The 27,623-nt window shown below is 38.1% G+C and overlaps 1 protein-coding gene across 4 annotated transcripts in view; it reads left to right on the top strand.

Annotated features, from left to right (window-relative positions):
* HERC3 (HECT and RLD domain containing E3 ubiquitin protein ligase 3) overlaps positions 1-27,623 on the top strand; it is a 112,082-nt gene that overhangs the window by 27,938 nt on the left and 56,521 nt on the right. For all 4 annotated transcript variants that reach the window (XM_045473159.1, XM_045473188.1, XM_045473178.1 and 1 more), the window contains exon 4: positions 24,490-24,649. In XM_045473159.1, coding sequence (XP_045329115.1) covers positions 24,490-24,649 — 160 coding nt within the window. The remainder of the gene's footprint in view (positions 1-24,489; positions 24,650-27,623) is intronic.

Genomic DNA, 27,623 nt, shown 5'->3' with positions numbered 1-27,623 from the left:
TTGTCTTTGTCTTTCTCATATTTGTTTCAGCTCCATGAGGATCAGGACTGTTTTGTATCTCCAACACCTAGAATAGTATCTGGCATATTTAAGTGCAGCCTTCAGTAATTATTATTATCATTTTTTATTTATTTCGTATTTTGAGAGAGAGAGGCAGAGAGAAAGGAAGAGAGAGAGAATCCCAAGCAGGCTCCACAGCATTAGCGTGGAGCCTGATGCAGGGCTTGAACTCACAGAACTGAGAGATCATGACCTGAGCCTAAACCAAGAGTTGGAGGCTTAACCAACTGAGCCACCCAGGTGCCCCAGTAATTATTTCTTGAATAAATGAATGATTATATCATGAAAGAAACAGAGTTACTAATTAAGGACTATAGAATCCCTTTTTGTAGAAATAAAATCAAGCCAAATAAGTCAGAGAAAGGCAAGTGCCAAATTGTTTTACATATATGTGGAGCCAAAAAAAAAAAAAAAAAAAGGAAAGGAAACTCAAGCTTATAAGTACAGAGAACAGATTGGTGGTTGCCAGAGACAGGGGGTGGGGTGGGGAAGGGTGGGTGAAATGGAAGAAGGTGGTCGAAAGGTGTAAACTTCCACTTATAAAATAAGTAAGTCCTAAGGATGTGGGGACTGTCATGAACAGTACTGGATTGTATATTTGAAAATTGCTAGGAGAGTAAATCTTAAAAGCTCTGATTACAAGAAGAAATTTTGTAGTTAGGTGTGGTGATGGATGTTAACTAGACTTATTGTGGTGATCATTTTGCAGTATATATAAATATCGAATTCTTATGTTGTACTTAATATAATGTATGTCAATTTTACCTTAATTAAAAAAAAAGTTAATTGCAGCTCCGTGAAAAAAAAAAAGTCAAGCCCAAACTTTATTGAAAAAATTATGTCCCTTTGATTTTTCCGTCCTGTGACTGTTATGTGGAATTTATTTCTAGACAGGCTTACTGAACATTAGCTGTCAGACATTTGTTTGTTGGCCTGTAATGATCTGCATGTTTGTAGGTATGAAGCTCCAAGAAAGAAAGGTCACCCCCAGAAGTACTGCTTGCACTCCTACAGCAGAGTGGCCTGATTTGCTTTTGAGGACGTTGTTATGAAATCAATTGGAAATATAGTTGACTCTTGAACAACACAGTGGTTAGGGGTGCTAACCCCTATGCTGTCAAAAATCCATGTATAACTTCTGCCTTCCCCAAAACTTAGACACTAATAGCCTACTGTTGACTGGAAGCCTTGCTGATAATATAAGTAGTCAGTTAACACATGTTTTGTATGTTATATGTATTATATACTGTGTTCTTAGAATAATCTAGAGAAAAGAAAATGATGAGAGAGGGGTGCCTAGGTGGCTCAGTTAAGCAGCCGACTTCAGCTCAGGTCATGATTTCATGTTTCATGAGTTCTAGCCCCGCTTCCGGCTCTGTGCTGACAGCTTGGAGCCTGGAGTCAGCTTTGAACTCTGTGTCTCTCTCTCTTTCTCTGCTCCTTCCCTGCCTGCACTCTGTGGTAGATAATTGTACTTGGATTGCTAGGACAGAGTGCTGCTGATTCAGGATTGTACTCGTCTTCCACTCTGAGACATCATTTTTTTTAATGTTTATTTATTTTTGAGAGAGTGGCAGAGGGGGCACGAGAGAGAGGGAGACACAAAATCTGAAGCAGGCTCCAGTCTCTGAGCTGTCAGCACAGAGCCCGATGCAGGGCTTGAACCCACAAACCTGAGATCATGACCTGAGCTGAAGTTGGGTGCTTAACTGACTGAGCCACCCAGGCACCCTGAGACATCTTTGTTTTTAATGATAGCTTTATTGGGATATAATTCACATACCATACAATTACCCACTTGAGGTGTATAGTTCAGTGGTTTTTAGTATATTCAGAGTTGTGCAGTTATCACCACTATCAATTTTAGAACATTTTCATTGCCCCCAAAAAGACCTCATACCATTAGCAGTCATTCACTTGTTTCCCCATTCCCCAACCACTGGCCTTAGGCAACTGCTAATCTACTTTCTGTCTTCATAGATTTGCCTATTCTGAACATTTTATGTAAGTGAAATACAATATGTGGTCTTCTCTGACTGGCTGATTTTAATTTAGCATAATGTTTTTAAGATTTACAGCATATATCAGTACTTTACTCCTTTTTGTTGCCAGATAATATTCCATTGTATGGATATACCACATTTTGTTTACAATTGCATCACTTGATGGACATTTGGTTTCCCACTTTGAGGATATTATGAATAATGCTGCTGTGGACATTTGTGTCCAAGTTTTTGTGTGCGTATGTGTTTTCATTTCTCTTAGGTATGTATATGTAGGAGTGGAATTGTTGGGTCATAGGTAACCAGGTTTAACTTTTTAAGGAACTGCCAACTATTTTCCAAAGTGGTTGTACCATTTTACATTTTTGCTAGCAGAGTATGAGGATCTGAGAGATTTTTAAAAATCATATCTGGGGGCACCTGGGTGGCGCAGTCGGTTAAGCGTCCGACTTCAGCCAGGTCACGATCTCGCGGTCCGTGAGTTCGAGCCCCGCGTCCGGCTCTGGGCTGATGGCTCAGAGCCTGGAGCCTGTTTCCGATTCTGTGTCTCCCTCTCTCTCTGCCCCTCCCCCGTTCATGCTCTGTCTCTCTCTGTCCCAAAAATAAATAAATGTTGAAAAAAAAAATTAAAAAAAAAATCATACCTGTCCATAAGAGTGCCTACCTTATAGGGTTATTGTGAAGATTAAATGAAAGAAAAAGGATAAAGCACTTAAAACAGTTCCTAGTACATAGGAAGCAGTGAATAATGCTAGAAATTGTAGTATTATTGATACAGTGGGTGCTCCATGAGTATAGCAGGTTCAGAATCAATGCAGTGTTTTGTGTAGCAAAGTGCATGTAACATAAAATTCAGCATCCTAACCATTTTTAAGTGTACATTTCAGTGGTATTAAGTACATTTATAATGTTGTGCTACCATTACCATCATCTGTCTCTGAAACTTTTCTCATCTTGTAAAACTAAAACAATAATGCCCCATTTCCCTGCTCCTTTAGGTGACCATTCTGCTGTCTTTATGATTTTGACTACTGTAAACTACTTCATATGAGTGGAATCATACAGTGTTTGTCTTTTTCTGATTGTCTTATTTCATTTAGCATAATGACCTCAGGTTTTATCCATGTTGTAGCATGTGTCAGAAATGCCTTTTTAAAGCTGAATAATATTCTGTACTATGATATACTGCATTTTGTTATCTATTCATCTGTCAGTAGACATTGAGGTTGCTTTCATGTTTTAGCTATTGTGAATTATACTTCTAAGAATGTGGGTGTACAGATATCTTATCAAGACCCTGCTTTCCCCAGGAGTGAAATTGCTGTATCATTTGATAATTTTTAATTTTTTGAGGAACCATCATACTGTTTTCCACAGGGGCCATACCATTTTACATTCTCATCAGTAGTGCACAGGATTCCAGTTTCTCCCCATCCTCACCGACACTTGTTTTTTTCTGTTTTTCTGCTAGTAGCCTCTTTTTCTGATAGTGTGAGGTGGCATTTCATTGTAATTTTGATTTGCATTTCTCTAATGATTAGTGATGTTGAGAATCTTTTTATATGCTCATGGGCCATTTAAAAATCTTTGGAGAAATGTATGTTCAAGTCCTTTCCCCTTTTTGAATTGGGTTGTTTATTTTTTTGTTACTGAGTTTTAGGAGTTTTCTATATATTCTGGATATTATTCTCTTATAAGATAATGCAGGTTGCAAATATTTTCTCCCATTCTGTGAGTTGCCTATTAACTCTTTTTCAAAGTGCCTTTTGATGCATAATTCTTAAAAATTCTCATGAACTCCAGTTTGTCTTTTTTTTTCTTCTTTTTTTGCCTGTGCCTTTGATGTCATATCCAAGAAATCAAATGTCAAATCCAATGTCATGAAGGTTTTCAATGTAATATTTCTTAACATTAGAAGCACTTGGACAACTAAAAAGAAAACCCAAAAACATGTGTGGTCTTTGAAGCTAAATTTGTAATTCCAGTGTTTAGGATGGACCCAGGTGTTCATGTTTAGAAAAAGACTCCTGGGTGCCTGCGTGGCTCAATCGGTTGAGTCACCAACTTCGGCTTAGGTCATGATCTCATGGTTTGGGAGTTTGAGCCCTGCATTGGCTTGGAGCCTGGAACCTGCTTTGGATTCTGTCTCCCTCTCTCTCTGCCCCCCCCCCCCCCTTACTCGTGCTCTGTCTCTCTCTCTCAAAAATAAACTAACATTAAGAAAATTAAAAAGACTCCCTTCTGCGTATTGACTCCTAGGAAGGTGTCTCTTGGCTCTCTCAGGCAAATTTGATTACTCATCCTCTGTCCTCATAATATGCTGTATGCAATTTTGTCATTGGATTTACCTCACTGTAAAAGAATCTTTAGGTCTATCTCCTGTTACGGATTTTGGGTCATGATTGATGGATGAATGGATAGATGGGTGGATGAATGAATAACCAGCTTCACTTAGGTCACATCTTGGATGTTTCCTCTTCCAAGAAGCCTTTCCTAATTCTCTCTCTCCTATGCACAGGCTGGATTAGAAGCCTGTCACATGGGCTGCCTTTAGCAACCTATTCATACCCCTTTCATTATGGTGTGCTTAGCATCAGTACATAGGTCTTGTTTGCCTCCTCAGTTGTCAGCGCAGAGCCCGACACAGGGCTTGATCTCACGAACTTTGAGGTCATGACTTGAGCCAAAATCAAGAGTCAAATGCTTAACCAACTGAGCCACCCAAGCACTCCTGGGATTCACCAATTCTAAGTGTACAATTTAATGAGTTTTAACAGTCCTAGAGAATCAGGTAGCCATCACAGTCGTGATAGAGAACATTTCTTTCACCCCAGACCTCTCTTGTGCCTCATTGTAGTCAGTTCCATCTCCCCCATCAACTGTTTTTTCCCTACATCTGCTTTTTGTTATAATAGTTTTGACTTTTCTAATATATAAATGTATAATCTTTTGTGTCTGGCTGTTTAGAATAATGCTTTTTTTAAAGTTTTTTTTTTTAAGTTAGGTTTTCATTTTGGGGGTGGTATTTTATTTTTTGTTTCCTTTTTTAAAGTTTGTTTATTTTGAGAGAGAGAAAGCATGAGCCGGGGAGAGGCAGAGAGAGAGGGAGAGAGAGAGAATCCCAAGTAGGCTCTGCACTGTCAGTGTAGAGCCGGACACGGGGCTTGAACTCATGAACTGCAAGATCATGACCTGAGCTGATATCAAGAGTCAGTTGCTTAACCAACGGAGCCACTCAGGTGCCCCTAGAATAATGCTTTTGAGATTCATCTATTAAATTAAAAGAATAAAACAGCATTTTTGATTTTTTTGATGGATAAAATATTTGAACACAACTTTGCCACAAATAAGATATATGAATGGCTAAGAATAAGCACATGAAAAGCTGCTCAACATCATTAGTCAATAGTGAAATATTAATTTTTCTTGGGTAAATTCCTAGGAACTGGTTCATATGGTAGCTTTATAAGAAACTGCTAAATTTCCATGGTGACAGTACCAGTTTAAAATTCCACCAGCAGGGGCGCCTGGGTGGCGCAGTCGGTTAAGCATCCAACTTCAGCCAGGTCACGATCTCGCGGTCCGTGAGTTCGAGCCCCGCGTCGGGCTCTGGGCTGATGGCTCAGAGCCTGGAGCCTGTTTCCGATTCTGTGTCTCCCTCTCTCTCTGCCCCTCCTCCGTTCATGCTCTGTCTCTCTCTGTCCCAAAAATAAATAAACGTTGAAAAAAAAAAATTTAAAATTCCACCAGCAGTTCATACAAGTTCTAGTTGTTCCCTATCCTATCACTTGGTATTGTCCATCTTTTTAATTGTACCATTCAAGTTGGTGTGCAATAGAATCTCATTGTGGTTTTTAATATACATTTCACTAATGACTAATGATGTTGAGCAGCTTTTCATGTGCTTATTTTTAGCCATTCATACATCTTATTTTTGGCAAAGTTATGTTCAAATATTTTGTCCATTAAAAAAAATCAAAATGCTGTCTTATTCTTTTTCTTTTTTTAAGATTTTATTTTTAAGTAATCTCTATACCTAGTGTGGGGCTCAAACTCAGAACCCTGAGATCAAGAGTTACATGCTCTATTGACTGAGCCAGCTAGGTGTTCCATTGCTTATCTCATTCCTAACATTTAATAGTTACTTTATATATTCAGTATACAAGACTTTTATCAAATATTTCGCAAATATTCCAATCTCTGGTTTTCCTTTTCATGTTTTTAACAGTGTCTTTTGAAGAGCAAAAGTTTTTATTTTGATGAAATTCAATTATTAGTTTTTACTTTTGGGATTCATGTTTTTTGTGTTTTAAGTATTTTACATGAGATCATGACCGACCTGAGCCAAAGTCGGACACTCAGCTGACTAAGCCACCCAGCTGCCCCTGTTTCTGAATACTTCATATATTTGCTGTTATTACACTTGGTATTTTAAAAGAATTTAATACTTAATTTCTTTAGTAGTATATAGAAATACAGTTAATTTTTTGTATGTTGATCTTGAATCACCTTGCTAAAGTCTCTTAATACTTCTAGTAGCATTTTTGTGGACTTCTTACAAATTTCTGCATAAATGATAATGTTGTCTACAATGTCAGAACATTTATTTGTTCTTTCCTGTGCCTTTTATTTCATCTTCTGTCTTTATTTCACTGAATGAACTGTAGAACAATGATGAATAGAAATGATAAAAGTAGATATCGTTGCCTTGTTCATGATCTTAGAGGGAAAGCATTCATTTTTCACTATTAAATGTGATGTTAACAGTGGGTTTTTCTTGGATTCCTTTTATCAACTTGTGGAAGATGCTTGATACTTACTAATTTTTTTAAGCTATGGGTATTGAATTTTGTTAAGTGCTATTCTCAGTCTACTGAAGTGATTGTATGTGTATTCATTTTTAGTATATTGAGTGGTGAATTTCATGAATTGTACTTGTTTATTAAGTTGAACTTGCATTCTTGGGATAAATCTCACTTGGTGATTTTTACATATTGCTTCTTTTGATTTCTAAAAATTTGGTAAGGTTTGTGCATCTGCGTTCATGAGGATTATTGATTTTCTTTTCTTTCAGTGTCTTTGGTTTTGTTCTATGGGGAATGCCAGACTTATACCGTGAGTTGGGAGGTGTACCCCCTTCTGTTTTCTGGAAGAGTTTGTCTATATTACATATAGACTCATTATAGGTTATTATTTCTTCCTTAAATGGTTGGTAGAGTCTCCAGTGAAGCGATTTGAGCCTAGAGATTTCTTTGGAGGACATTTTTAGTTACAATTTCATTTTTTTTAAAGATTTGAGAATAGTCAGATTACCTATTTTGTCTGACGTGAGTTTTCATTGGTTGTCTTTGAAGGAGTTTGTCCACTTCACCTAAGTGGTCATGTTTTGGTGCATAAAATTTTTCATAATGTCCCCTTGTTATCCTTTTCATGTCTGTACGCTCTGGGTTTGTTTTTTTTTTTTTTTTTTTTTTTTTGATGGAGATAATTTGTGTCTTCTCTCTTTGTTTCCTGATTAGACTGGGTAGAGGTTAATTAATTTTATTAATATTTTTAAAGAAAAAGTTTTTGGTTTCAGTGATTTTTCTTCTGCTGGTGCTGCTGTTCTTGCTCCTGCTGCTGTTTCTTCTCCTCCACCATCTCCTCCTCCTCCTCCTTCTTCTTTTCTATTTTATTGGTTTGTGCTATTACCATTTCCTTTCTTTTATTTACTTACTTTGTGCTTAATTTACTATTTTTTTCCATTTTCTTAATGTAGAAATTTAAATCACTGACTTGCCACTTTTCTTCTTTTCTAGTAAGCATTTCATGCTAAAAAGTTTCCTTTTAAGCTTCACTTTATTTAGCAGTATTCCACAAATTCTCAATAGACATGTTCTTATTTAGTTCAAAGTACTTTGTAATGATTTCCCTTATGATTTCTGCTTTGACCTATGGATTGTTTAGAGGTGTGTAGTTTAATATCCAAATACATAGGGATTTTACTGATATTTTTCATTTAATGATTTCTAGTTTAATACTCTATGGTCACAGTACATATTTTGTATGATTTCAGGCCTCTTAAAATTATTTAGATTTGTATAATAGCCCAGAATACAGTCTATTTTGGTGAATGCTCTGTGTGCAATTGGAAAGAATGTGTATTTTGCTCTTGATGGGTAGCTAGTGTTTTATAAATATCAATTAGGTGAAGTTGATGATGTTGTTCAGTATACTATATACTTACTGATTTTGTGTCTGCTTGTTCTATCCATTAGTGAGAGTATAGTGTTTAAATCATTGACTATTGTTGATTTGTTTATTTCTTCTTTTGGCTCTCTTAAGTTTTGCTATGTGTATTTTGAAGCTCTAGGTATGCACACATTTAAGACTAAGGTTTATTTAAATTATTTAAGATTATTAGGTCTTCTTGATGAAGGGTTTCTTTTAATGTCATGAAATGTCATTCTTTATCACTGATAATATTCACTGCTTTGAAGCCTACTTTGCCTGATATGAATATGGCAACTTCACCTTTCTTTTGATTAGTGTTAACAGGATGTATCTTTTACTTTTCATTTTTCTTTGTCTTTATATTTGAAGTGAGTATTTTGAAGGCAGTATGTAGTTGGGTCTTGCCCATCAATACATTCTATCTCTGTTTGATTGGAGTTTTTTCACACACATATGTTTTTAAATTTTTTTTTTTTTCAACGTTTATTTATTTTTGGGACACAGAGAGACAGAGCATGAACGGGTGAGGGGCAGAGAGAGAGGGAGACACAGAATCGGAAACAGGCTCCAGGCTCTGAGCCATCAGCCCAGAGCCTGACGCGGGGCTCGAACTCACGGACCGCGAGATCGTGACCTGGCTGAAGTCGGACGCTTAACCGACTGCGCCACCCAGGCGCCCCCACACACATATGTTTTTAAGAGAAAATGGACAGAGGACTGCAATCTAAAGATAAAGTAGATGGATCTCAGTAAGAAATGTTTTGCCTGCTGTGATAAAATTAATATTTTTAAAAATTTACTTATTTTGAGAGAGAGCAAGGGAGGGGGAGAGAGAGAGAGAGAGAGAGAGAGAGAGAGAGAGAGAGAGAATATCTCAGGCAGTCTCCATACTATCAGTACAGAGCCTCACATGGGACTCAAACTCATGAACAGTAAGCCAAAACCAAGATTTGGACACTTAGCCGACTGAGCCATCCTGGCATCCCTGCTGTGATAAAAGATTATTAGGTCTTCTTGATGAATTGTTCCTTTTAATGTCATGTCTTTTGATTGGAGCATTTAGACCATTTATATTTAAAGTAATTTTTGATAGGTAATTGTTTTCTGATTGATTTTGTAGTTCTTTGTTCCTTCTCTTGCTCTTTTCACATGATTGATGACTTTGTGTAGTGTTGCGCTTGTCTTTTTATTTTTTGTGCACATATTATAGGTTTTGGGCTTGCGGTTACCATGTGTTTTATATATAACATTCTGAGTATATATCAGTCTATGTTAAATTGATGGTCACTTAAGTTCAAACACATTCTAAAATAACTACTTTTTTGCTCCCCTCTCCCTCTATCTTTTATGTATATGTTGTCATATTTTACGTCTTTTATTCATACTTTTCTCATTTCTAATTATGATCTTTTATTTTTCATGTAAAGAAGTTCTTTAACATTTCTTGTAGATGTTTAGTGGTGATTAATTCCTTTGACTTTTGTCTGGGAAACTCTTTATCTCTCCTTCAATTCTGAATGATAACCTTGCCAGATAGAGTATTCTTGCTGGTAGATTTTCTTCTTTGAATATATCATGCCACTCCCTTCTGGCCTGGAGGGTTTCTGCTGAAAAATCAGCTGATAGCTTTTTGGGGTTTCTATATATATATAAGTTTGTATATGACTTAGTGCTTCTCTTTTGCTGCTTCTAAATTTTTCTCTTTATCTTTAACCCTTGACATTTAAAAAAAATTTTTTTTAACGTTTATTTATTTAAAAAAAAATTTTTTTTCAACGTTTTTATTTTTATTTTTGGGACAGAGAGAGACAGAGCATGAACGGGGGAGGGGCAGAGAGAGAGGGAGACACAGAATCGGAAACAGGCTCCGGGCTCTGAGCCATCAGCCCAGAGCCTGACGCGGGGCTTGAACTCACGGACCGCGAGATCGTGACCTGGCTGAAGTCGGACGCTTAACCGACTGCGCCACCCAGGCGCCCCTAACGTTTATTTATTTTTGAGACAGAGAGAGACAGAGCATGAACGGGGGAGGGTCAGAGAGAGGGAGACACAGAATCTGAAACAGGCTCCAGGCTCTGAGCTGTCAGCACAGAGCCTGATGCGGGGCTCGCATTCATGGACCGCGAGATCGTGACCTGAGCCGAAGTCGGACGCTTAACCGACTGAGCCACCCAGGCGCCCCTAACCCTTGGCATTTTAATTATTATGTGTCATGGATTAATTTTTTGAACTTTCTGTGCTTCCTAAGCCTGATATCTGTTTCCGAGGTTAGGAAAGTTTTCAGCTGTTGTTTCTTCAAATAAGCTTTCTGCCCCATTCTCTATCTTTTCTCCTCCTGGGACCCCTATAATGTGAAGTTTTGTTCCCTTGGTGTTGTCCAAGATATGCTTTAATCTATCCTCATTTATTTATTTATTTTTAAGTAACAGTTTTATTGCATATGAATGTAGAGAGCCTAAACTCAGATGTATTAGTGGTGTTCGTTTTTTTTACCTAGATAGAATCAGAGGAGTTGTTACAATGAATAGTTTATTAGAACATCAACTGCATTAAGTGTCCACTTTTTTTTTTTTTAAGTAAATTCTATACCCAACATAGGACTCAAACTCACAACCCTGCACTCAAGAGTTGCATGCTATACTGACTGAGCCAGCCAGGCACCCCCACCATCCCCATTTTTAAAAAAATTATGTTTTTCCTTTTGCTGTTGAGCTTGGGTGCTTTCTACTACTCTTCTTCTAGGTTGCTGCTCCATTCTTCTGCATCTGCTAATCTGCTGTGGATTCCCCTTAGTGTATTTTTCATTTAGTTATTGTATTCTTCAGCTCTGATTGTTCTTTTTTATATTTTTGTGTCTGTTTGTTGAAGTTCTCAGTGAGTTTATCCACTCTGCTCCAGTGCAGTAAGCATTTTTATGACCTTAAACGATTTTGTTCTTTTTCTGAGGTTTTGTTTTGTTCTTTCATTTGGATCATATTCCTCTGTCTTCTCATTTTGCTTGACTTTCTGTGTTTGTGTCAATGGGTTAGGCAGAACAGCTACTTCTCCTGAACTTGAAGCATGGCTTTGTGCGTGATCATCCCTGTGTAGACTGTGTGTGCCTAGTGGCTTTGCCTGCCTAGCTGGAATTGTGGCCATGGGCTTGTGGTCTCAGGGCACTCGGTACTGTGGCTGCCCTGGTGGGATGGTAAGAGCTGAATTGGGTGTGGTTTGGTGTTGTCCTGGGGGCGGTTTCCTGTGTAGAGATTGCTCTGGCAGGCCTGCTAAAGCTGAAGTGGGTGTAAGCTGTGGGGGTGGTCATGGGGTATTCAGTATAGGGGGTGCTCTGGTATGATGACTGGTTGATCAGCCAAGGTTGATGTGGGCCAGGATGTCCCAGGGCACTCTGCACAGGGGACATCCTGTGGTTTGGCTGGAGATGAGGTGGGGTACTGGCTCTGGGTTCGTGGGGCATTCCATTTAGGAGGTGCCCTAGTGGGGCAGCTGGAACTGAGGCAGGCATGGACTGGGGTTCTGGGGTGCTCTATCAGGGGGATGTGCTGCCAGAGCTGAAGTCAGTGTGAGCCAGGTTGTCAGAGCACTCTGCATCAGGGGGGAGCCTTAGCCAAGCTATCTGAAGTCGAAGTCATACAGGCCTGGAGTGTTCTAGGGTGCTGTGTACTTGTGTCACCTTGTTGTAATGGCTGTAATGAGCACTGACCAGGGATGTCGTGGTGTGTGTGTGCTGGGTTTCTCCTTAGTGGAAGGGCTGGGACTCGTGTGGGTTAGGGGTCTGGGGCTCGCTGAAGCAGTAGGCTGCTTAGGGTGCCTGGACCTTGGTGTGATCCATGCTTTCAAGGTGGAAGGGGAACGTAAACCATGGTGCTCTTTAGGACCTCAGACCTGGAGAGGGTTTCAGCAGCTCCTCTGCTGTTTGGCAGGGTTTTAGGCATACTTCTTATATATTCTTTTTGCTCTTTTTAACCATGGCTTTTTTTTCTGGGCCTCAGGGCATCCAGGAATGTTGTGGGCTACGGACCCTGTGCTCACTGAGGTGGCAGGCCAGCTATGGCATCTTGTGGCTATGGCCATGAGACCCTGCTCTCATTTGCACTGTCAAAGTGTAGGAGGAATGCTAACCATGTCACTAGCCCCTTCGACCTGAGGAGAGTTCCAGCAACTTCCCTGCTAGTTGATAAAGTTTTAGAGCTGTATTTCTTATGTACTTTTATCTATCAGGTTTCTCTTTTAAACTGAGGCTTTTTTTCCTGTGCCCCATGGCAGACATATCTGCTCACGGTCTCTCAGTACGGTCCCTCCCCACTGCAGTTCACAGTGTTGGGGTGGGGGTTTGGTTAGTTACTGTGTCTCCTGTCTTTCTTGCCATTCTCTATGTGGTTTTTTGATAGCTGTTTAGTCAGCCCTCCGTTCTTCAGGAGGAATTACTGTATAAATAGGTATAGATTTGTTTTATTTTTATTTTTATTTTTTTTTAAAAAAATTTAGGTGCCCCTAAATAGGTGTAGATTTAATATGTTCCATGGAGGAAGGGAGTTCAGGGTCTTCCTACCTTGTCATCTTGGACCAGAACCATGCTTGTCTATTAAGACATGGCATCAGGGGCGTCTGGGTGGCGCAGTCGGTTGAGCGTCCGACTTCAGCCAGGTCACGATCTCGCGGTCCGTGAGTTCGAGCCCCGCGTCGGGCTCTGGGCTGATGGCTCAGAGCCTGGAGGCTGTTTCCGATTCTGTGTCTCCCTCTCTCTTTGCCCCTCCCCCGTTCATGCTCTGTCTCTATCTGTCCCAAAAATAAATAAACGTTGAAAAAAAAAATTAAAAAAAAAAACCAAAACGTGGCATCAAATTATGCCATGATTAGCATAGTGTTTTTTAGGTTTTTTTGGTTTGTTTTGTTGGGGGGTGGGGTGGGGACATTTGTATATAAACTTTAAGGCCTAAGATAAAGTCACCTGTCTCTGAGAAATACTACTCTGAAGTCTGTCATAATTGGTCTTTTTCTCTCATTCTTTAGTTGAAACTATTTGGTTCAATGATTGCTTAAACTTGGTCATAGGATTGGCATACATAGGATTAAGCAAGTAAACCTTTGATATTCCTGGATAATTTAAATGAAGTATCAGCTGCTCAGAGATGCTGCATGTCTCCAGGAATCCAGCTCTACACCATATAGGAAGGTTAATATGACTTTAGTTGGAGCATTTGTGGGAGCGCTGTGTCTTTGCCTTTTCTTTTAATTTAGCCAGGTTGAACAAAGATAGTTTGTGGACTTCGTCTGATTTAAAAAAAAAAAAAATCCATACATGTCGGGGAAGAAAAATGTTATTTTAAGATTCTGGCTCTGGGTTTCCAGTTTCAGGTACGATGGGGCAAGCACATTCTTTTCTCTCTCTCTTACTGAATGTGACTATAAAACCTGGACAGAATGCATGAAGTAGCTCTTTTTGGGTGCTGAAAAGCAAATGATGGCAGGTGGATTGGGAAAGACCAGAATTCAAGGTACCGCTGAACTACCATTGAGTTCACCACTTTCCCCCTCTGGTCTTCCTGCTCTTTGGTCCCACAGGCACATACGGCTGTGGAAGTACAGTATATTGACTGGAGAGTTACAAAGGAGCTCCAAGAAACCTGAAAGTATTGGGGAGATTTAAGGGAAGAAGGAGCTTGAGAAAGCAGCTAGATATAGTTATCTAAACTCCTGGGCTCACCCCTGAGCTGTGTATATGTGGATCTTATCCTACTTCACATATAAACAACTCTGAGAACTGAACTAACACATACATCACCACCCATGTTCCAGGCTGGCCACCATGTGCTATGTGCAGGGCACAAATCTGAATGGCAGTGCAGAAGCTTTGAAAACTAAAACACAATTGTCAGCATTCTCCAGAAGATTTAAATGAGTCACAGAATCTTAAAATACTCAAAATGCTTATGGTACAATTCAGAATTACTCAGCATATGTAAACCCAGGAAAATCTCAACTAGTATGGTAAGGGACAATCAGTTGATGGCAAAACTAAAATAACATAGGTATTGGGATTATCTGACAAAGATTTTAAAGCAACTGTCACACAAATATTCCAATAGTCAGTCTCAAACTCTAGTGAAATAAATGGGAAAATGAAATTCTCTGCAAAGAAATAGATTATATAAAGAGGAACCAATAAGGTAGCCAAAATGGAAAACTCATTGGATGGCCTCAGTAGCAGAATGGAGAGGACAGAGGAAAGAATCAGTGAAGTTGAAGATAGGCCAATAGGAATTCCTCAATCTGAATAACAGAGATAGAACAGAGTGAAGGTAAAAATTAAACAGGATTTTGGCGACCTGTGGGACAAGGGTAGAAAGTCTAATATTCATGTCATGGGAGTCTTGTCAGGAGAGGAGAAAGAATGTGGCACTGAAAAGGATAATGGCTGATAAACTTCTAAATTTGGCAATAAATATAAACAGATTCAAGAAGTGTAGTAAACCCAAGTAAGATAAACTGAAAGAAATCCACACCAAGATCATAATCAAACTTCTGAAAAAACACTTGAAAGCAACCAGAGGAAAAACACATATTACCTGTAGGACAAGATTGAATCAAATCATAGTGAATTTCACCCCAGAAGCTATGGAGGCCATAAGCGGCACAGCATTTTTAAAGTGCTGCAAGAATAGAAGTCTATCCAGAATTCTCTGTCCAGCAAAAAAATACCCTTTACAAATGAATGTGAAACAAAGGCATTTTCAGATAAAGGAAAAGTCAGAAAACCCATAGCCAGCAGACCTGTCCTAGACAATTGCTAAAGAACGTTATTTGGACGGAAAGGAAATGATAACAGAAGGAATACTGGATATCAGGAAGAAGAAAGAGCAACAGAAATAGTAGGTATATGGGTAAATATTATAGACTGTTCTCATCTTGAGTTCTTTAAAATATATTTGATTTACAGCAAAAATTCTAACATTGTGGTAGAGTTTTCAAAGTGTACAGATGTAATATTTAAGACTACTGTAGCTTCAGGGGGAGGGGGATAAAGGGACCCATATAATGATAAAATTTCTGCATTCTACTTGAAATGGTATTGATTCTAAGTAGACACTGAAAAAAATAATTATATTGTAATCCCTAGAGCAATCACTTAGGTAACTATACAAAGAGATATAGTAAAAAGCACAATGAATTAAGAGGGAATACTAGAAAATACGTAAATAATGCAGAAGAAGGTAGGAATGAGGAAAAAGAGCCATGAAAAACAGAGGGAACACACTGAAAACAAATAACAAAAAGGTAGGTCAAAAATCCAAACATTTCACTAATTTTATTAAATATAAATAGTCTAAAAACAATCAAAATACAGATCTTATATTAGATTTTTAAAAATAACCCTACCACATGCTGTGTATAAGAAATTGACTTCAGGGACACCTGGGTGACTCGGTCAGTTAAGCATCTGATTTAGGCTCAGGTCATGATCTAACAGTTCATGAGTTTGAGTCCCACATTGGGTGATCTCGTGACCTGCTTCGAGTGAGCCCTACTTCTCTTTCTCTGCCCGTTGCTCACTTGCGTGCACTCTCTCTATCAAAAAAAAAAACAAAACCCAAAAACAACAAAAAACAAAACAAAAGAAAAAGGAATTGACTTCAAAAATAATGATCTAGGAAGTTTAAGTATTTACTTCTGGGCATTTACTTCAGAAAGTGAAAATTTATTCTTACATAGTTACCTGTACACAAATGCTTATTGCAACTCTATAATTGCTGCAAACTAGGAACAGTGGTTTGTGGTACATCCATAATCAGTGGAGTACTGGTCACTGTGGGATACATGCAACAACCTGGATCAGTCTCTCAGTCATTGTATAGAGTGAGAGAATCCAGACTTGAAAGGTTAGATACTATAGAATTCCATTTATGTGATGCTATAGAAAAATATAAAACTATAATGCTAGAAAAGGGATCAGTGGTTGTCAGGAGTTAGGGATGAGGAGAGTGTGTGACTAAGAGACAGCACAAAGGACTTTTTTGGAGTGATGTTCCATATCTTGATTGTGACATGTGCTTAAATTCATAGACTTGTACATAATAAAAGGCCAGTCTTACTGTACAGTAAATAAAAAATTTGTTTTTGGAAAGCTGAAGCTGGTTTGAATGCCTTGGCTCAAGAACAAGATAGAATTTCTCTTGTGGAAATAACTCTTTTCTGTTATTGTTGTGTTATAGAGTTGAGTCTAAGCATAGCCCAGACCACCTCCCGCCAAATGTTTAGATGAATAATTAAGAAAGTAGTTGGAATATGGCTTAGGACAAGACAGATACAGAAGCAAATACTGGAGAGAGAGAGAGAGAGAGAGAGAGAGAGAGCGCCTAGTTGTGTTGTGGGAAGACAGGGGACCCCAGGAGGAGAATCAGGCACTAGGAAGTTCTCTTTTTGGGATCTGCAGGAGAATTTGGACTATTTTCTGTTTTGAGTGGTTTGTTGAGATAATCTTATTTCCATCATCCCAGATCTTTAGTTCAAGTCAGCTGCACCCCTCAGACTGGGTTGAGAGTGCTGAGGGAACACTGCCAGGGGAGAGCAAGAGTGTAGCAGCAGGAGATGGGGCGTGCACTAGGGTGTGTTCAGTGGGAAGCAGGAATCAGGGTTGCGTGAATGTAAGGATTTAGAATCCATAGGATGGCAGTGCAGAGCATAGGATTTATCACAGCATGGCCTTGTCTTTTCTACTATTAAAGAAAAGTACAATCTTCAAATAGATAATTGGGAGAAACTCAGAAAGGATACATTTAAGTAATGAGAGTTTAATCCTTTTTATCATACCAACTGCTGACATTTAATTTATTATAGTTTTATTAGTTAAAAATTTAGCACCAAATGTTGATTACTAATTTTGTATATTCTGTATACTTTCCATCCAACTGCAGACTATTAAATATATTTCTCATCTGAACAGACATGAAGAAAAAGAGTCATTTTTTTTGTTATCCATACCTAGACTAATCACTTTATTGTTACTTTTACCGACTTAAAATCTTTCTAGTCCTTTTCCATGAAAGAATATAATACAGCCTAGTGGGTATAATCGCTCTGAAGTCAGAAGGACATGGGATCCAGTTCTAGCTCCTCCATTCATTAATTGTGACTCTTGGCCACGTTACATGTTTTCTGAGCTGAGGCTTATTATAACCCTGCTTCACAGGGTTGCTGCAGGATTAAGTAAGTATTGACATCATCTATGTACCCTCTAGGCTCATACCATCCTTCTCTATTACCACCCTTTGATGGTTTAATGCCCAATTCACTATTAGCTTGAGAATACATTAAAAATTGTGATAGGCTCAAAAACCAGGTAGAAATAATCCTGATGTTATAAGTCCAGTTGAACTGCTGACTTGCTCTAAGCGTATTCCACATTTGTCACTGTTCTCCCCTATTCCTTTGGCTCACTCAGTGTTGAGAACATTGCTAAAGACTGTTAAAGACTTTAAAGGGTTGCTATGAGAGGATCAGAGAGAAAATATACTTTTATCATCAAAAAATGCCAAATATTTCTCAGTATGTTTAATTATTTTAATGCGTGGGTTGAGGTTCTGTCATGATCTGCAAAATATAGCATATAGTCTTGACAGAATGAACCAGAGAGATTGCATGTGAAAATGTGCACTGCAGCCTGACTGTTCCCAACTGGGGCAAGGGAGTGTTCAGGGAGAGGTGTGAATGAAGCATTCATTCCCACATTGGCCCGACCTAAGGAGTGGATTCTAGAAGAGGGATTATAATTTCACTCTAACAGATCCCCAGTCTGAATCAGATGAGCTTGGTTTTCTGGTCAGAAGAAATAAAATAAGTTGGATGTGGTACAGTCGGTGGTTTGATTCTTCATAGATTTTTGCATTACCAGACATTGCCTTTGGGGCTGCAGGTTTTATTGTTGTGGCAATGGTGGTTTGATGTCTGTTTTGATGGCTAATATGTGATGGTACAGGAATTGGTTTGTCTTGGACTTGACCAGATTGGGAGTAAATGGTACTTGGAATCTAGACATGCCCTTTCGAGGCTGTTCAGCTGTGGTAAATAAGATCAAGAGGGATGTTATTGACAGATTTTGAGGCAAGAAAATAGGTGGCAGATCAGGTAGAGAGTATCCTGTCAGACAGTGGAGAAACTTATTACTAATGCTAATGGCTAATACTAATACTAAAGGCTAATGCTAATATCCAGACAAGAAAAGCTAATGGTTGGCATAGGAAGTCAGGTATTAGGGCCTCAGGCCTCAGTCATGGCTGATGTGTCAGGCCAGGTACCCAGGCCCAGGAGAACATAAAAACTGCCCAACTCCTGGAACTGTGGTGCAAGGTGGATATTTGGTCAGACGAGTAGAGTCTGAATCACCTGAGGTACTTTGATTAGGAGTTTCTTACCTTGTTCTGAAATAGAGACAGGACTGTTCCTAGTGTGTGAGGCAAGGCTGAGTTGGAACATAGGTTCTAATGGTGAGTCGAAGTTAAAGAAGTTGGGCAATGGGAACTACAGGAGTTAAAGTATCTTTCAGGAGATTTCTTTGACGTGAGCATATTTTTAGTTGCTTATTTTTTTTAAAAAGCTTTTGTTTTCAAGTAAAATATTTACACAAACTATGTTTAGCTCAAATAGCAGCTCCCTGCCTCCCCTGTCTTCACCAGCAGAGACCATTCCTGTCAACTCTTTTATTTAGCTCTTTCTTTTAATATTTACCTTTATATTTCTAAATAACATGCTTGTAATGCTATTTTTTCTCTACATACTGTAGAGACACTGGGGAAGATTAGCATTCTTTTATATTCTCCACCCACTCTCTTCTCTTCCTCACCCCTAGACACTTACCCTTTCCCAAATAGTTGAGTTTTTAAATCAATTGACACGAGATTTTTAATTATGTAAATTACATGTATTTGGTTATCATGGTTGTGTATAACATGATTACTTTTATTTCCTATAAAACGTTTTATGTGTTTCATGAAGTTAATGATTTCTTTTTATTTTTTTTCTTTTGCATAGTAACCTCTTTATTCTCTGAAATAACTGTAAAACCATAACAATATAAAATTCATCAGATTGTATTTCATTTTTCACCTTAGAGGCATTCCTTCAACTTTGCTTCATAGGCCTGCTACAGAGTGTTTTGGAAATGTTTTTCACCTCTTCTTGTGTAAGATTTTTGTTTCCTGGGTCCTGTATTTTCCTTTGTTTTGGAGGCATGATCTTATGGTAACTTTCTGAGAAAGGCAGCATCTGACATAAAATATTGTGAGAGCCTTACATGCCTGAAAATTATTCTTTTTCCCCCCTCTCCTCACATTTGATTCATGGTTGGTTAGATACAGAATTCTCAGTTGGAAGTCATTTTCCTTCAGAATTGTGAAGGCATTGCTCCATTGTCTTCTAGTTTTCAGTATTGCTTCTGAGAAGTCTGATGCTGTTCTGATCCTTGTTCTATTGTATTTAAACTGTTTTCTTCTCTAGAAACTTTAGAGTCTGTTTTGGTGTTCTCAAATTTCAAGATGAAATGCTCTGAAGTAGGTCTATCATCAGTCATTATTCTGAGTCCTTCATAGGTCCTTTCAATGTGAAACTTAAGTCCTTCAGTTATGAGAACTTTTCTTGTGTTTCTTCTTTGAAATATTTTACCTTGTGTTTTTCTCATACTCTTTTTGGAGTTCTTATTTTTCTGTTATTGGACGTCTTGGAATAATCCCCTCATTTATTTCTTTTTTCCTCCCTCTGTTTTGCTCTTTGCCTTTTTGTTCTGTTTTTTAGAAAATTTCTTCAATTCCAGTTTGCCATCCTGCTTTTGAAGGCTTTTTCTTAAGATTTTACTTTATTTTAATTTATGTTTATTTTTTTAGAGAGAGACAGAACACAAGTTGGGGAGAGGGGCAGAAAGAGAAAGAGAATCTCAGGCAGGCTCCACACTGATGGTAGGGCTCGGTCCCATGACCCTGGGATCATAACCTGAACCAAAATCAAGAGTCAGAGACACTCAACCAACTGAGTCACCCAGGCGCCCCTCTTAAGATTTTATTTTTAAGAAAGAATGCTGAATTTTGTCAAATGCTTTTCTGCATCGACTGACAGGATCATATGGTTCTTTTCTTTTATTCATGTGATGTATCACATTGATTGATTTGTGAATGTTGAACCCGCCCTGCAGCCCAGGAATGAATCCCACTTGATCGTGGTGAATAATTCTCTTTATATGCTGTTGAATTCGATTTGCTAGTCTCTTGTTGAGAATTTTTGCATCCATATTCATCAGGGATATTGGCCTGTAGTTCTCTTTTTTTGCTGGGTCTCTGTCTGGTATGGAATCAAAGTAATCCTGGCTTCATAGAATGAGTCTGGAAGTTTTCCTTCCCTTTTCTATTTTTTGGAACAGCTTGAGAAGGATAGGTATTATCTCTGCTTTAAATGTCTGGTAGAATTCCCCTGGGAAGCCATCTGGTCCTGGACTCTTATTTGTTGGGAGATTTTTGATAACTGATTCAGTTTCTTCGCTGGTTATGGATCTGTTCAAGTTTTCTATTTCTTCCCATTTGAGTTTTAGAAGTGTGTGGGTGTTTAGGAATCTGTCCATTTCTTCCAGGTTGTCCAGTTTGTTGGCATATAATTTTTCATAGTATTCCCTGATAATTGCTTGTATTTCTGAGGGATTGGTGGTGATAATTCCATTTTCATTCATGATTTTATCTATTCGGGTCATCTCCCTTTTCTTTTTGAAAAGCCTGGCTAGAGGTTTATCAATTTTGTTTATTTTTTCAGAAAAACAACTCTTGATTTCATTGATCTGCTCTACTGTTTTTTTAGATTCTGTATTGTTTATTTCTGCTCTGATATTTATTATTTCTCTTCTTCTGCTGGGTTTGGGGTGTCTTTGCTGTTCTGCTTCTATTTCCTTTAGGTGTGCTGTTAGATTTTGTATTTGGGGTTTTTCTTGTTTCTTGAGATAGGCCTGGATTGCAATGTATTTTCCTCTCAGGACTGCCTTCGCTGCATCCCAAAGGGTTTGTATTGTTGTATTTTCATTTTCATTTGTTTCCATATATTTTTTAATTTCTTCTCTAATTGCCTGGTTGACCCATTCATTCTTTGGTAGGGTATTCTTTAACCTCCATGCTTTTGGAGATTTTCCAGACTTTTTCCTGTGGTTGATTTCAAGTTTCATAGCATTGTGTGTCTATAAGTGTGCATGGTATGATCTCAATTCTTTTATACTTATGAAGGGCTCTTTTGTGACCCAGCATGTGATCTATCTTGGAGAACGTTCCATGTGCACTCGAGAAGAAAGTATACTCCATTGCTTTGGGATGCAGAGTTCTAAATATGTCTGTCAAGTCCATCTGATCCAATGTATCATTCAGGGCCCTTGTTTCTTTATTGACCGTGTGACTAGATGATCTATCCATTTCTGTAAGTGGAGTGTTAAAGTCCCCTGCAATTACCACATTCTTATCAATAAGGTTGTTTATGTTTGTGAGTAATTGTTTTGTATATTTGGGGGCTCCCATATTCAGTATATAGACATTTCCTGATGGATAAACCCTGCAATTATTATATAATGCCCTTCTTTATCTCTTGTTACAGCCTTTAAAGTCTAGTTTGTCTAAGTATGGCTACTCCAGCTTTCTTTTGATTTCCAGTAGCATGATAGATAGTTCTCCATCCCTTCACTTTCAATCTGAAGGTGTCCTCAGGTCTAAAGTGAGTCTCTAGTAGACAGCATATAGATGGGTCTTGTTTTTTTTATCCATTCTGATACCCTGTGTCTTTTGGTTGGAGCATTTAGTCCATTTACATTCAGTGTTATTATTGAAAGATACGGGTTTAGAGTCATTGTGATGTCTGTGGGTTTCAAAGCTGTAATCATCAAGACAGCATTGTATTGGCACAAAAACAGACACATAGACCATTGGAATAGAGTAGAGACTCCAGAATTGGACCCACAAAAGTATGGCCAACTAATCTTTGACAAAGCAGGAAAGAATATCCAATGGAAAAAAGACAGTCTCTTTAACAAATGGTGCTGGGAGAACGGGACAGCAACATGCAGAAGAATGAAACTAGACCACTTTCTTACACCATTCACAAAAATAAACTCAAAATGGATGAAGGACCTGAATGTGAGACAGGAAACTATCAAAACCCTAGAGGAGAAAGCAGGAAAAAACCTCTCTGACCTCAGCCACAGCAATTTCTTACTTGACCCATCTCCAAAGGCAAGGGAATTAAAAGCAAAAATGAACTACTGGGACCTCATGAAGATAAAAAGCTTCTGCACTGCAAAGGAAACAATCAACAAAACTAAAAAGCAACCAACTGAATGGGAAAAGATATTTGCAAATGACATATCAGACAAAGGGCTAGTATCCAAAATCTATAAAGAGCTCACCAAACTCCACACCCGAAAAACAACCCAGTGAAGAAACGGGCAGAAAACATGAATAGACACTTCTCTAAAAAAGACATCCGGATGGCCAACAGGCACATGAAAAGATGCTCAACGTCGCTCCTCATCAGGGAAATACAAATCAAAACCACACTGAGATACCACCTCACACCAGTTAGAGTGGCTAAAATGAACAAATCAGGAGACCATAGATGCTGGCAAGGATGTGGAGAAACGGGAACCCTCTTGCACTGTTGGTGGGAATGCAAACTGGTGCAGCCACTCTGGAAAACAGTGTGGAGGTTCCTCAAAAAATTAAAAATAGATCTACCCTATGACCCAGCAATAGCACTGCTAGGAATTTACTCCAGGGATACAGGAGTGCTGATTCATAGGGGCACTTGTACCCCAATGTTTATAGCAGCACTCTCAACAATAGCCCAAATTATGGAAACAGCCTAAATGTCCATCAACTGATGAATGGATAAAGAAATTGTGGTTTATATACACAATGGAATACTACTTGGCAATGAGAAAGAATGAAATCTGGCCATTTGTAGCAACGTGGATGGAACTGGAGAGTGTTATGCTAAGTGAAATAAGTCATAGAGAGAAAGACAGATACCATATGTTTTCACTCTTATGTGGATCCTGAGAAACTTAACAGAAGACCATGGGGGAGGGGGAAGAAAAAAAAAAAGTTAGGGAGAGAGCCAAACCACAAGAGACTCTTAAAAACTGAGAATAAACTGAGGGTTGATGGAGTTTTGGGGGAGGGGAGGGTGGGTGTTGGGCATTGAGGAGGGCACCTGTTGGGATGAGCACTGCGTGTTATATGGAAACCAATTTGACAGTAAATTTCATATTAAAAAAAAAAGATTTTATTTTTAAGTAATCTCTACACCCAATGTGAGGCTTGAGCCCACAACCCCAAATGAGCCAGCCAGGTACCCCAACGGCTTTTTTCTTTAAATTTTTGCTGCTGTATTTTCATTTTCTAAGATGATTTTGTTTCTCAGATGTTTCAGTGGTCCTTATCTTCTTTTATTTCTCTGACAACATAAAGTTTTTTCTGCTCCCAGCTTGATCTTTATCTTCACAGTTCATTTTCTACTGTTTGTTTTGCTCTTTTCTTTCATGTTAGCATTTTCCTCACATATGATAATCCTGGGCCAGCCTTTTATATTTAAAAGTAAGGTACTAAAACATGAGTGGAGCTGTGGGCAAGGCTTGTTAACTAGCAGGAAGCTGGACATTTCACTGGGGACCCACAGATGTCAGTGTCTGTGGATCTTCTCTTTTGGGCCTGTTTTCTCAGGGAAATCCTCTTTTTTATTACCTACGTATGTATGAGACTGTCCCCGAACTGTGGGGAGAAAGGTGCTTCCTCTGTTAGGGAGGGAGGGCTATAGGAGGGAGGGTCTTATTGTTCCCAGGCAGAATTTCACTCATTGCCACTGCTTTTAGTCATCTGTCTCATTCCCACTCACATTTGGGCCTCTCTGGTTCACTCTCTGCAAATAGTAAACCTTCGGACTTCTCGCTGGAGGGAAGCACCAGGCACAAGAGAAGACATCTGGGATATGTGTTGCTGATGCATGCATACATGCTACCCAGTGTAGCTGGGATCTAAATTGATTTCTTTAGAAACATATAAAATTTATAATCTCGATAAATATACCAATTTAGTAGTTCTTTCTGAAAAACAAAACTGCCTAGGAGGATCATTCTGAAGAAATTCTGAAGAAAATTCTGTGTGATTTCTAGGCTATACATTTTCCTCCTTGGTTTGGTCTCTTTCAGAGCAAATTGGAGCTTTGGCAGATCAGCACATTGTCCATGTGGCCTGTGGTGAGTCCCACAGTCTGGCCCTCAGTGACCGGGGCCAGCTGTTTTCGTGGGGTGCAGGGAGTGATGGTCAACTGGGACTCATGACTACTGAGGATTCGGTGGCAGTGCCCAGGTAAGAATGTCGTGGACAGGAATCTGACTTTTCAGATATCAGTTTTATAAATTCTGTTTCTTGCTGTTGCTTTGTTAGACTCTTTGTTTTTGGTTCTACTTTATTTAATTGCTATTCTTTTTTGGTGCCACTGCTGTGCCTTATACTTTATAGCATGTATCACAAAAATTGTAATTATTTATAGAAATGTCTATCTCCAGTTAAAAAAATGTGAGTTGTTCAAGAATTGTACTTTATTTATTCTAGTAACGTAGTTGCTAGCATAGTATTTGAAACTCAATAAATGTTTGAATAAATCATCTTTTCACTTGCTGGACTTAGTAACCTTTAATTTAAAATTGTAAGCCTAAATCAATTACTCAGTTAAGGACTTTAAACTACAATCAAAAGGTTGACCCACTACTCTAAAAATAAGCCATTATGAGCATTATGAGCAGCTAAAATAGCATACAGAAGTTTTTTTTTAACACAAAAATATTAATGATTCATTTTGAGTCTCAAATATTTACTTAAATTCTGAATCTTAGATGGTTTAATTAAGTATCCATCAGATGCTTCACCACTAAGTAAATATTCAAAATAATGAAATTACTTCCAGGTGAACTTCTTAGGGGTAGAGTCTCAGTTTTTCAAGAGTTCTTGATGATTAAAGAGGCCACCAGTTTATTTCCATCATTTAATTCCTGTGTTTTTTTTATATTACAAATATATATAGCATCCCCCTACAAGAGTACTTGTCATATTCTCTGTAACTGTTTTTTTAATGACTATCTGTTGTACAAAGCTGGGAGCTCTTGATGGCATGAGACCTAGATTATTCATTTTAGCATCACTGTTGTTAAGGGTGCCCAGCACATGTGCTGCTTATTGCAAATCTGTTTAATAAACAACCTCTCCTTCCCTGCCCAGTTATTGTCCCCTTTAGAGAACCAAATACTCTTCTTCCTCTTCCTTTTTGCCCTTCTTCGATTTATGTCTCTTTAATCAAAAGCTGTTTTAAGGAAAAGAGGAACATGAAGAGTGATTTGATTCACTTCCTGATTTAGAACAGCTAATATCTTGGATTTATTTTTTCCAAAAATTAGTTTAATTTGGGGGGAGAGAGTGGCAATAAAAAAAAGGGTGCTATATATATTTTAATGAGACTGTGTGATAATTAGGGAAAAGATTTATAACATAAATGACAAAAATATTTCACTTGCTGATTACCAAAGACTCAAAGGTTTTTAGTGGCATTTCATTTCTAAAAGTGAAGTAACTTGTGTTATAGGAACGATTTAATTTTTGTTAGTCATATCTAAATTATGGATGACTTCTGAGGCCTTGGTTTGTATATAATTTTATATTTTAACTTAGTTGAAATAAATTTGTTATTTCATATCCTAGCATTGTGGAAAGTAACATAGCTTTGAACTCAAACAGCTTCAGATTCTATCCTAATACAGGTTTTATTATTTATTAGGTGGGTGACCTTGAACAAACTGCTTAATTTATCTAAACCTCGATTTCTTAACTTAAAAGTGGTATTATGTATTGTGTGCCTTTAAGAAGTTACTGGGAGGATAGAATGAGAAGCGTAGGTAAAACATACTATATGCTTGCATTCTTTATATATCCCTCCTCTCCACCTCAAGGCTATAATTTCTCTGTTGTTTATCTTTGTCCTTTTGATCTGCTTCCTTTCTATGTGATTATGAAGGTTGTGACAAGAATAATGGTTGACCCATGAAGGGAGAATCATAGGGAATTTGAGTGGAAACTGGCCAAGGAAAAAAGAACTCTTACTGCATAAAATTTCTGAAACATTGGTCCCTTAGGTAGTAATACATTTTCCAATTTTAAAAAGTAGTGGGGTTCTACATGCTATTGATACACGTAACAACTTGGATGAATGTCCAGGGAATTATTCTGAGAGGGAAAAAGAGCCAATCCCAAAAGTTTACCTACTGAATGCTTTCATTTATATAACATTCTTGAAATGAAAGAATTTTGGAAATGGAAGATAGATTAGTGGTTGTCAAGGGCTAGGATAGGGGAGGGGAGCAGTGGTTATAAAAGTATAACATGAAGAATCCTCATGATGTTTGAACCATTCAGTATCTTGATTGTGGTGGTGGATACATGAACCTATACAGGTAATAAAATTAATACACAGAATGAGTATAAATAAAGTTAGGGAAATAGGAGTAAGATTTGTAAATTTTATTAATACTAGTATCCTGGTTATGATTTTTATACTGTGGATTCACAAAATGTCACCACTAGTGGAAACTGGACAGAGTATACATGTGATCTCTGTACTATTTTTTTTTAATTTACTTTTTATTTGTCAACTTTTTATTTAAATTCTAGGTAGTTAACACGTAGTGTAATATTTCTATATTGTTTCCTATAACTGTATGTGAATCTACAATTATGTCAATAAAAAATAGTTGGGTTCTATTTGGTGCTAAATGCATATGCGAACTCTGTTATATAAACTTTTTGTATGTGAGAAAATAAAACATTAACAAAAGCAATATGTCCTTGCCACTCTAAATAATTTCCTCCCCACTGGGCTCTATATTCTAAGACACCCCTCTCCCGAGGGTGTGTCCATCTGACTCCTTTGTTCCGTTGGTGTAGACTTAATGCAGAGGAACATGGTAACTTGCAAGCTGTTACAATAGGGAACAGGAGATATTCCCAGGTGCCCAATTCTGTGGGGCAGCACCAGGCACGTTGCATGGAGTTTTTTCATTTATTTTTTTACCACAACCTGTAAAATAAGTACTGTTCTTGTCCCTGTCTTTCACATGAGCAAGCAGAGGAGCAGGATTTGAAGTGTATTCATATGATTTTCCTCTTTATCATCCTAGGGAATTTGGGTTTTGCCCTTATTTTTTAAAAATTGTGGTAAACAAAAATTGTAAAATACACCAAACATAAAATTTTCCATCTTAACCATTTTTAAGTGTGTAGTGCAGTAATGTTA

The sequence above is a fragment of the Leopardus geoffroyi genome, chromosome B1 (genome assembly GCF_018350155.1).
Source record: "Leopardus geoffroyi isolate Oge1 chromosome B1, O.geoffroyi_Oge1_pat1.0, whole genome shotgun sequence".
Taxonomy (NCBI): Eukaryota; Metazoa; Chordata; class Mammalia; order Carnivora; family Felidae; genus Leopardus; species Leopardus geoffroyi.
Note: the sequence above shows the minus strand (reverse complement) of the source record. Positions and strands in the feature narration are given on the sequence as shown.